Source organism: Perca flavescens, chromosome 8, assembly GCF_004354835.1.
Source record: "Perca flavescens isolate YP-PL-M2 chromosome 8, PFLA_1.0, whole genome shotgun sequence".
Taxonomy (NCBI): Eukaryota; Metazoa; Chordata; class Actinopteri; order Perciformes; family Percidae; genus Perca; species Perca flavescens.
Window position 1 is genome coordinate 2305971 of NC_041338.1, and position 12289 is coordinate 2318259.

General features: G+C 44.3%; 1 protein-coding gene across 3 annotated transcripts in view; it reads right to left on the reverse strand.

Moving 5' to 3' along the window:
- The window catches only part of bcar1 (BCAR1 scaffold protein, Cas family member), an 88911-nt gene continuing 76622 nt past the window's right edge, over positions 1-12289 (reverse strand). For all 3 annotated transcript variants that reach the window (XM_028586379.1, XM_028586376.1, XM_028586377.1), the window contains 6 exons: positions 8130-8279; positions 6560-6655; positions 5563-5934; positions 3006-3875; positions 1578-1664; positions 1-531 (listed from right to left, as the gene is read on the reverse strand). In XM_028586379.1, the coding sequence (XP_028442180.1) occupies positions 1-531; positions 1578-1664; positions 3006-3875; positions 5563-5934; positions 6560-6655; positions 8130-8279 (2106 nt within the window). The remainder of the gene's footprint in view (positions 532-1577; positions 1665-3005; positions 3876-5562; positions 5935-6559; positions 6656-8129; positions 8280-12289) is intronic.

The window sequence follows — 12289 nt, forward strand, 5'->3', positions numbered from 1 at the left end:
CTACATCACCAGCAGCTGTCCCAGCACCATCCTGAAGTGCTGCGTGCAGCCCGCCAGCTCCCTGACCCTCTCAGTCATGTCCCGGGCCGCGCCGGGGGAGGGGTACTGCAGCGCCGCCGTCTTAGTGCTGATCACGATGTCTTTGAGTTTCTCGCACAGCGCGTTGCTGCTCTGCGCCACGCGGCCCCGTACCTCCGGCGACTTGGCCTGGCGCGACAGCGTGTCTCCGATGAACACCAGCTTGTGCGCGCTGAGGATGACGAACTTGCTGTGCGCCACGAAGATCTTGGGCGGCTGGTTGGAGCTGACGGCGGTGAAGAAGGCGTCGATGGCGTTGGTCACCGTGGTGACGTTCTGCTCGCACTGCTCCTGGTAGAAGAGGAGCAGCTGGCGGTCACCGTGGCACAGCTTGGAGGAGGCGGGGCCTCCGGAGCCGTTGGGGGCATGCTGGTTGGCCACGGGGACCCAGCCCGTCATGTCGTTGTTGATTGGCCGGCTGACTTCCTGCTCCAGCCGCTCAAACTGTTTGATCTGGAAGGAGAGGAGGAAGAAAGAGACAGTTAATACTAATTAAAAAAATTAAAAACAGTACTTTGGATTCTGTATGAAATATAAATAGTACAACAAGGTGCATATCTTAACAGTTGGAAAAAGTAAACAGGCAATAATGTCAACAAGTCAGAATATTGCCATATTCACCATATGAATTGATGGTAAAAATAATACCCGTATAATCGTGAATTCCATGATGTGGCACTGGCACACCCCTCATGTGCATCTGTCACTATTTCTCGCCATTTAAAGAGCAGTGGTTCCCAAACATGTGACAGAACCCTAAACTGACACAAATCAGACTACAGAACCCCATCTGCTAAGACCCCTGGTCCATCCCAACTCGTTATTCCTGCAAACAACCATACCTTACAACAGGAAACATCTTTTAAATATAAAATGCACTTTAAAATGCCATTTTATCTCGCCACCTCCTCTTTTGTGCAGTTCTTTTATTTACTTATCGATTAATTCAAATGGTATGCCCTGAATGTATGTGATGTCTTGGTTTGTATTGTTAAAAAAAATTGAAGAGTTCTCCAGATCTTGTTGTATGTTACCACACACAATGACAATAAAGGCTAAACACTTCCTTCTGTGCAGGTGCTTTTGGAAAATATCACAGACTTTATTTTAACGTTTCGGTCCCTCTGGACCCTCTCGACCCTCTGGACCTTCGTCAACTGTACTTGAAACTAGGTCCACAGGGACCCAAACATTCATTTTCTTTAATAACTGGTGATGCTTCCAAGATGTTTTATTACAGAGAGTGTACGAAACCCATGACCAAAATAGTCTGTCATTGTGTCATTTATGGATGGAATTATGTTAGTCAAAAAATGATTCCCCTTGTTGCTGGGGACCCCCGTCACATACTTTGGGAACCACTGTTATAGACTACACAGTAAAATGAATGAATTGCAGATTGTGGTGTAGACCTGCTCTGTATGAAAAGTATCATTAAATAACTTCTGTATATATATATATATATATATATATAAAATCTTGACTTGACAGACAGGTACCTGTTGATGTTCCAGTTGTGTCTTGTGTCTGTTGATGTTGCCCTTCTCCAGCAGCTGTTTTTGGTTCTTCTCAAACTCTTCTTTTCCCTGACGGATCAGCACACAGACACGGTTGTTACACCACTCGTACCACACGTCTATTTAAATTGCTCATATGATGCTCATTTTCAGGTTCATAATTTTATTTAGAGGTTATATCAGAATAGGTTTATTCACACACACACACACACACACACACACACACACACACACACACACACACACACACACACACACTCTTCCTTGGTCATATGCAAGCTCATTAGAAATCATCGTTCGTTCATTCTCGCCACAGCCTGAGAACTACCTTATCTAAGGTGCGCCATATTTTTCTTACAAACCAATCAAAGCAGAGTGGCCTTTTCAGTAAGAGGGCTTAAAGAGAAATGCCGCCCCTCCCTAAAAACCAAAAAATACTGCCCTAGTATGTTATAGTGTTTGTTCAAGCAGCAATTAACAAAGTACAAGAGCACCACGTAAGGAGGTACATGTAAGGGTCAAGGAAACACAGGACTAGGGTTGGGTACCTGTTCCGACGTAAACGGTAGTAACGAGACCGAATAAGAACGAAAATTTCGGCGCCTCATTTCGGAGCCTGACTTTTTTTTTTCAGAAGCATCGCTGCAAGGTGTCACTTGAAACTCGCCTCGCCAGCCTCGTGCTGCATTCAAAGTTATTGTAAAATACCCTTTTTCCATCTAATGGTTGTTTTTGTCATTTACCAGCAATTTACTGGTGAAATAAGTAATTACTATTAAATAATTAAATAAATTACTTTTTTAATACATCATTCCATTTTGACCATATTAAGTCTGCTCTGCACACTGCCCTTTGTACCATGCACACTGCACACTGCCCTTTGTACCACGCCTTCATCTGGGTGCCTTTATACCTACATGTAAACTACCCTGACTCCCGTACTGGCTATATTAGCCATCTGCCCATTTTGCTAGCTTGCCTGTACGGTCACTACACCACACTGTCTTTTTGTCTGTAGGGACAGTTTTCAACTTTAATTAAACTCTTCTTCAAGTCTTTTACTAGTGTCTATGTATAGTTAAGTAATGATTATTCTATTTTTGATATATTGTGTTGCCTGTTGTACTTGAATAGATTTAGAATTTGCACTGACGCTCTCTTGCACCATGATACCATTGCACCTTTCTGCATTTTTTTCCACACTGGTCCATAAAAACATGCTACAATCAAACGTTACTGTAAGGGCACACTATTGATATCTTTCTTTGTATTTATGATAAGAGTGTCCTGACTGAAACTGTAGGATTAGAAAGTCAGTGACATGAAACTTTACTTTAGTTTACTATCATAATACAGCAACAGATATAAAGAAAAGTGTGTGTGTGTGTGTGTGTGTGTGTGTGTGTGTACCTGCAGATGTACATAGTCGTAGTCCTCCATCCAGCCTTCCTCTGTGCTCCCATACGGCCTGTCTACGCCTTCCTCTTCCTCTGCAGCTGTAAACTTTGGCGGAGAAGGGAGGGGCCGTGACTGAATGTGAACCCTCTCCCCTCCCTGATAGCTCCCACTTCCTGATCCTGTCACGTGACCGCTGACATCCCCCGGGATCGGAGGAAGGGGCAGCTGCTGCTGCTGTCGGGTCCGTTTGAAGAGCAGCGAGGCGTTGCCGTGGAGGAAGGAGGCGAGCTGCTTGGCGTCGTCGGGGATGCCGCGCGCCGTCATGATCAGCCGGTCCAAGTCGTCCCCTCCCGCCGGCGGCGCCGTGAGCGCGGCGTGCGACCAGGAAACGGCGTCTAAACCCTGACTGTTTAGAATCAAAGTCTGGAAGACCTCCTCCATCTTGCCCACCTGGCGGCCTAGCTTGGCCTGCAGGGAGCGGTCTGTGGCCTGGGCCGAGTTGGCCACAGCGCCCCGCGCAAATTCCAGGAAGTCCCGAACAGTGGAGCGCACCCGGTCAGCCGCTTGATGAATGGCCGGGAGGTTCCCTTCCAGGTGAGCAGGGCTTCTCCAGTTACCTGTGATGAAGGACATCATGAGGGACACGCTGGACTCAACGGCTTGTTGGAGGCGAGACAGACGCTCCATGGCCTGCTCCAAGTCCAGGACCAGGGGCTTCCCCGGCGCAGGAAGGGTGGAGGAGGAGGAGGAGGTGTCGCGGACAGGGACCATGTCTAAGGAGGAAGCCGAGTGGTTGCTCCGGGTGCTTCCTGTGCTCGAGGCAGACAGCCGCTTGAAGGACAAGGTGAGGTCCTCGCTGGTGGACTGGGCGTCCCGCACAACCTGAAAGACACGGATCAGTACTGAAATGGCGTGGAGACTCTCTGGATTAACGCAGGATGAAAGTAGGAGATGAAGATCACCCTGTGGTCCTGCTCTACGCCCTGCTACGCCCTGCACTGCTACATCTATTATTTCTAGTCATAGTTCTTTTATCTTTATTGTTACTATAAGTGCCACGGTGCCTCATGTCAACTGCTATAATTAATCATTAAAAGACAAGAATAAAATGTACAGTGCAGTATAAGAATTTTAAAGAAAGAGCAGTTAAAAATAGGTTATTTAAAGAAAGGCAACATTAAAAAGATATGTCTTCAGCCTGGAGAAGTAATTTGTAACTGTAACTAATTAGTTTTTTAAAGTAAGATGACCAACACTGTATCTGTATCTCTGTATATATGTATCAGTGTCTCTGTATATCTGTATCTGTGCTTTTATGTGATGTTGTCTTTTATTGTCTTTTTACCCTATCAACAGTTCATTTCATCAATTGTAATTTTTTTCTGTCCTTTAAAGCTGTCCCAACTTATGTTGTCACTAGTACAATGACTTTGTGTATTGATTTGTAGGTTTCTTCTGTCAAAGCAGGCCAGTGAGCATATCACTTATTGTTTTGTTTTCACAAATAGGCTGATTTATATTTGCTAATTAGGGCCCGAGCGCCGACAGCGGCGAAGGCCCTATTGAAACTGAAGGAATTATTCTTTCTTTTTTTTCCCCGTCAAATGAATTGGCTTTTTGAGGGGCTTAACATATTCAAAAACTCACCAAATTTGGCGGTTGCATCAAGTCTGGTGAAAACTTACGTATTTTAAGGGTTTCGCGAATAGCCGCACAAAAATGGCTCGCTAGCGCCCCCTAGAAAGATAAGAAAATTGAGCCCCTGCAGTGCGTTTAACGTAGACTCACGAAACTTGGTACACATATGTAAAATGTCAAGATGTACAAAAACCTTCATTAGAGCCATACCCTAAACCCAACAAGAAGTCCGCCATTTTTAATTAAATGTTCAAAATTTGTGCGATTTTGTCCATTTCCACATGTCGTACTTTAACGAACTCCTCCTAGAGATTTCATTTGATCAACTTCAAACTCGGTCTATGCCATCTTAAGATGAAAAGTTGTTAAAAGAAAAACTTTTTGTCATAGGGCGTGGCCGTGGCAGGGCGGCCATTTTGTGCGTTTCGCCGCCGAAACAGGAAGTGGGTGTAACTCGAGTGTTCGTTGTCCAACTGGGTCGAAACTTTTCAGGATTCATAAGAGTCCAACCCTGAGGACAAGTAAAGGCCGATATTTACTTAAAGTCATAGCGCCCCCTAGTGGCAACAGGAAGTAGGCCTAAAAGTCAAGGTGCTATTACTTTCTAGAGATTTCATCCGATGGACTTCAAACTTGGTCTGTACCATCCCAACACCTTAACGAAGAAAAGTTATTAAAAGAAAAACTTTTCGTCAGACGGTGTGGGCGTGGCGTGGTGGCCATTTTGAGTGTTTAGCGATGAACAAAGAAATTGTTGTAACTTGAGTGAGCGGCGTCCACCGGTGACCCCGACGCGCGCAGAGGCGCGAGGGCCCATCCATCGCTGCTCGCAGCTTTAATAGTATATTGGATTTATGTTAAGAAATAAAAAATTTTTTAAAAACTTTCCAAAAAATAAAACATTGTGGGACTGTCTCTTTAAGTGACCTACCTGGGGTGGGACATCGTAGATGTAGTGGTCCCCCCTGTCTCCTCCTTTCTCCTCTCGCTCCCTGGGGAAGTCATAGACGTCGTGGGCGGGGGGATGCCCCCCGGTCCGCAGGCTGGCTGGGATGTCGTATATCTCCTGGGGGGCCTGGCTGACTCCGCCCCTGTTGCCGCGGTAATGCTTGTCAGTCAGGATGGGGGGTGGCACGTCATACACGTCCTCGGGGATGGGCGGCTCGTCGTCGTCGTCGTTGAGGCCCGCTGGGACGGGGGCCGGCTTGAGTTTGGCAAAGTGGGGCGGCACGTCGTAGGTCTCCTCTCTGATTGGCTGAGCATCAGGGACGTCTTTACTGACAGATGGCGGGAAGTCGTAGACCTGAAGAGAGAGAGAGAGAGAGAGAGAGGGAGAGAAATGTTCAAATATTATATGAAATATTAAAGTAACTCAACTCAACTTTATTTATATAGCACCTTTCATGCAAACATGCAGAACACAATTGAAAACACACACACACCACACACATACATACATACATATATTAAAAAGTACAACATTAAGACAAAAAAATGATATAAAAAACAATGATTACTACAATGTAAATCCAAATTAAAAGCCAGATTAAAAAAAAAAAGTCTTTAATTTCTTTTATAAAATACAATGAGAGCTTTCAATTCTAATATCCAGAGGCAGTGAGTTCCACAGTTTAGGGGCATTAAAAACAATTTTTATGGGACACATAAGGGACATTTAAATGAGACGCAAGGGAAAATGAATAAAATGACGTGTATGGAGGAGCAAGATATGTAAAACTTTATAAACAAGTTTAAGGACCCTTGACCACTGATTTATATGTTTTGAACATGGCAGTAAGGATACAGTATGCTGTACACACACGCATGCACACGCACACACACACACACACACACACACACACACACACGCATACGTACACACAGCATATGTTGCCTCTTCGTGAAACATAAAAACACCGTCAGCTCACCGTCTGCTGTGTGTTCTTGTCTGTGCTTGCTGGCGTGTCATATATATCTCGACCACTAGAGGGGCCCTTCACCACCATGGGAGGGGTGTCATACACCTGAACACAGAGAACAAGACACACATCAATTACATGTTACACACATCAATCACACGTTACACACATCAATCACACGTTACACATGTGGACATACATGTTTGGGTACAATCTAGTGATATGACGTGACGAAAGAATGCAGCATACATGGGGTCGGCCTGTACCTGGTCACACTTTATATGAACCATCTTTAATAAATGCTGAATTGATAGTTAATTAAACTTGAGTTAATAGTATACTGAATTCAATACTTTTTACGCACTGACCGAATTGCCTCTTATCCAGTCTTGAAAAATGCCTCGTCATTCAATACTCAAATTCAAAACCTAAGGTGTGAATCTCATCAGACTTTGCATGTGAGAGGTACAGAAAGAAGAGAACATTGATGCAGGAAAGAGAACGATTAAATAAAGGAGAGTAAAAAGCAAGGAAACAGGAGCAAAAGATGACAGAGGGAGGAGGGTAAAGTCAGGGAAAGAAAAGGGAAACAGGAGGGAGGAGGCAGAAAAAAAGGCAACAAAGAGAAAGGAAGAGGGAATAAAGAAGAAACTGTATGTAAAGAAGGCAGAGAGGAGAGGACAAAGGGAGGGAGAGGTGGAGAAATGGCAGAAAGGAGAAGAGGAAAAAGGAGGTGAAGAAGAAGCAAAGAGAATGTAAACCAGAGTGGTTTTGGTTACATATATGAGACTTGAGCTTATTGAGGAAATGTCCATCTTTTAACGCTCCTCCCTCCATCCTTCCTGTCCCTCTATCAAGTCCACTCGCGCATGCACACACGCACACACGCACACACACACACACACACACACACACACACACACACACACACACACACACACACACACACACACACACACACACACACACACACACACACAGGGACAGAGACAGTCAGAGCCATTACACCTCGTGGACAGTTGTGTGTTGGTCCATTAGCTTGTTTCTGATCAGACATTAGAAGATGTTTGCTGTCATTCTCTCTATACACCTACACTAAGTGTGTGTGTGTGTGTGTGTGTGTGTGTGTGTGAGCAGACATTTTGATGTTCATTCTCCACCTTTCAGATTGCCAACTTGTAAAAAGCCCAGCAGCTCTCTGCCATTACAGCTCCACACCTTCCTCCTGCTCTCTCTTGTCTTCCCATCCTTCATTTTACTCAACATTCACTGTCATCTTGTTTCTCCTTTCCCCCTTCTCCCCCCTACAGCTTATTTTCTCCTCCTCTTCCTCCTCCTGCAACTCCAGCTCTCATTGTGCTCTGCTTGTGTGTGTGTGTGTGTGGGTGTATGGGTGTGTGTGTGTAGACTCAAAGTGCTTGCTTATTTAGCAAAAAACCTTGTGAACAGTATGTGTGAAAAAATAAGGGAATAAACTGACCTGTGTGTGTGAAATCAAATTTATAGGCCCTAAAGGGACACACTATCTCTCTCACACACAGACACACACACACACACACACACACACACAGACACTGACCTGTGTGTTGTACTGCTGGCGGGTGGGCGGCACGTCGTAAATGTCGTGCTGGGTGGGGGGCTGATGTCTGGGCGGGACGTCGTACTCGTCCTGGTCTGGTTTGGTCGTGTCGTACACGTACACCTGTCCCACCCGGGTAGGAACTACCACCTGCACACAGAAACACAGAGAGCAGAGACCCAGGTCAGAGGCAGGAACAACACACACACACACACACACACACACACACACACACACACACACACACACACACACACACACACACACACACACACACACACACACACACACACACACACACACACACACACACACACACAGTCTGAAGGCAGTAGGATGGTTGAGATATCTAATACTCATATCAACAGATGGAGACAATGGGAAACACACCAGAGTATAAGCAAATATTAAACTCCTTATCTTATTCCATATAAAATAATTTACAGAGCAATCTAAAAAATGGATGCACTGACACCAATGTGTCGATTCATATTTTGGATTATACATCTTTGTATTGGCATCAATGTCATATTAGAATCCACTTTCTACTGTTTGGGTTTTTAAATTTTTTCATTCTTAACTTGAATTTTTTTTCCAATTATGCCTGCATACAGCTGTCTACTTTCTTATTTTCCAGTTGATTGTATCGGGGCCATATTCTCTCTAAGTCATTGAGCCTGTGTTTATGTGACCATGGCAACCTGCAGGGGTCTCAACGCACCACCGAGTCACGACCGTCTCCTTCATCCTACTCTGAAGCTACAAAACTAAAAGCCAGCGGTGGAAGAAGTATTCAGGTCAAAGTACTAATACCACACTGTAAAATACTCTGTACTAAGTTAAAGTAAAAGTAGAAGTGCTGCATTGAAAATGTTACTTAAGTAACAGTATGTAAGTATCATCAGGAAAATGTAGTTAAAGTATTAAAAGTAAAGAACTCTCCTCCCATTGTAGTGTGTGTAAGGATCCAACCAGCTGTGTGTTTAATGGTCTCATCATCTCAGCTGGACTTGTAGCCGTTATATTGTTGGCTAGTTTACTTTAGAATCAAACTAATTTATATATATACATTTTATAAACTACATGTGTTCTGTGTGTAGAAATCTTAATGTGTAAAGTAACTAGTAACTAAAGCTGTAACAGATGAATGTAGTGGAGTAAAAAGTCCAATATTTCTCTCTGAAATGTAGCGGAGTAGAAGTAGAAAGTGGCATGAAAAGAAAAGACTCAAGTAAAGTACAAGTACCTCAACATCTGGACTGAAGTACAGTACTGGAGTATAAGTACTTAGTTACATTCCACCGCTGCTAAAAGCTTCCTAACCTTTGAATGGGAATGTATTCTTCTTCCTCCTGACTGGACAGAGACTGAAGCTTGTTCAGTCTCGTTAAAACACGCTGCTCACAGCCGACCAATAAAAACAGAGCAGGGGTCCTGTCATAGCTGTCGTGGGAACCGGGCTGCCCTATTGTGTGCCTGTTTAAACTGTGTATTATATGGTTTGAGTGTAGAGTCAACCAGCCGGCCTGGGAAACACAACAGCTGTGTTACACTACACCACACACAGACACAGACACACACACACACACACACACACACACACACACACACACACACACACACACACACACACACACACACACACACACACACACACACACACACACACACACACACACACACACACACAGACCCACAGCTCCCTCAGTATCCTTTCATCGTTCTCTCTTCTCTCATCCCTGTCATTTCAAGCTAGGCTAACCTACCAATGGGATATTGTGAAGCTCTCTGGTAGTATTTGCTCAGCGCCGCAGCTGTCAGACAGACAGACAGACAGACAGACAGACAGAGACAAATGATCAAAGCGTCCATTTGACAGCCTGTCTGTACTAATCTGCGTCTGCCTCCACCTCCCCGCCTCATAACACATTCTCTCTGTTCTCTCTTCCACAGGAAGGAGAATTACAACAAACTGTATTCTCTCCAGGAATAATTTCACCACCAGTTTTATTGAGAACAAATTCCTCAAAAGCTGAGAAGATTTATTTTGCATCATCTTGTGTTCGGACTAATTCTCAGTCTGTGTCACACACTCATGTAAACATCTGCTTCTTCATTGTCAGAAAGCTTTCAACAGTATTGACGACACTTGGCTGAGTGCCAGATGTGTCCTGCAAACACACACGCCCACACCCACACACCCACACACACACATACACGTCATCCCCAGCCCTGTGTCAGATTGATAACTTGTGTTATTGATCATCTGTCTGTGTGCACCCTAGAGGATGGGCACACACTTACACACTCACGCTAAGTGATCTGTGTGTGTGTGTGTGTGTGTGTGTGTGTGTGTGTGTGTGTGTGTGTGTGTGTGTGAGGTCTAGTAATAGTAATAGCCTGCTGAGCCGTTTAATCCCTTTAGGAGATCAGAGCAATGGATCAACGGTCACCAAGACAGATCATGAGTGTATGTGTGTGTGTGTGTGTGTGTCATAACTGTTAACTGAACAGACAACATCATTTAATTCCATCATAAGTGCTTTATGTCTGCCCTGTGTGTTTGCATGTTTCTCTGCTTTAACTGCCACTAATGTCAATATCTCATATCCATCATCAAGAAACAGGGAAAAAGGTAATTTCTGTTTCATCGTGAGATCAACTCTTCCCTCCTAATTCGAATCCTCATTGAGGAAAGGTCACAACCAGTGGATTCCCGTCCGGCTTTACTGACGACTTCAGCCTCGCTGAACTCCAACACGTGGATTTGTGTGTGGGAACCAGAGCCAAGCTGGGGGTGAGCAGCCAAACGCAGGGGTTTTCATGCAGGTTTGTTAATACGGCCTAATGCAAGAGAATGATTTTTTTTTTTCGTATTTAACGTATGAATACAACCCTTTCATGAGAGAGGGTTAAAAAGTATTTAGTTTGATCCACTGGTTCCCCTGGCAAGGTTATGTTGACCACACTGATCCAAGAGGTCACTGATACGGTCCTGTAGACACATCACCTACCACACAACCCAACCTTAACACCTGGGCACTATATGTTGCAGTTATGTTGGAGTGAGTGAAAACTAAGTTTGCACAGAACTTTAAACAGGTAGCTAAAAGTAATGAATACAGTAAATGATAGAAATAAATAGTTCAAAGTAATGGATAGATGGTATAAATAGCTTAAAGTAACGGATAAATTGTTGAAACATGTAGCTACACAAGTTGTAGTTTGATTGCTGACCGGACCAACCTAAATAAGGACCATTCAGTTGTATGAAAAAATAAACAATATTCACTTTTATATAATTAGTCACATTTAGAATGTACAATGGGGATCGATGAAGGGGTACGTGAGTTCATCAGACAGGGCTGTGGGGGGACCTTGGACCAAATACTGCTTTATTCTACTGAGTTTTTTTTTTAAAGATTATTTTCTGGGCATTTTTAGGCCTTTATTGACAGGACAGCTTAAGAAATGAAAGGGGAGAGAGAGAGAGGGGGGATGACATGAGCTATCCAGGCGCCCCTACTGAGTTAAGTTTGAGTAATTTCGGAAAACATTCCTCTTACAGATCGGTTCCCTGCTCCTAGCTTCTTCCCAGGGATGCTCTTCCCTTGTCAACATTACCTCATGCTGATCCTCGCCCTCCTTTCACAGTTGTTAAGGCATGCACCTACATGCATTATGTAGCATTGGAATTGGAATTGACTGTGACTGTCACGTTGATTCTCTGACAAGCCCAGTACACAGACAGGACTGAATGACAGCCAGCACACAGCTGCACCAAGTCCTTGTTCATCCCTGTTTCTTATGTGTCATAACAGAACTCTGGCCCGGGGGGCGGCTGTATACGTTCACATTTACTGACCTACATATCCACCAACAAAAATGCTCCGTGTCGTGTTCTCAGAATAAATCAGTGGCCTCGTAAAAGCTGCAGCTACTCTGACCTACCAACAATTAAACGCCTTTGCACACATTTATTTACGAGGACTCAGTGAGGGAGAATTCCTCTACATGCAAATAGGCACACACACACACACACACACACACAGACACACACATACAAACACACACACACACACACACACACAAACACACACAAACACACACACTAGACAGAGTATGTGGCACTAGCTGGGATGTTCATTCTTTTGTTCCAT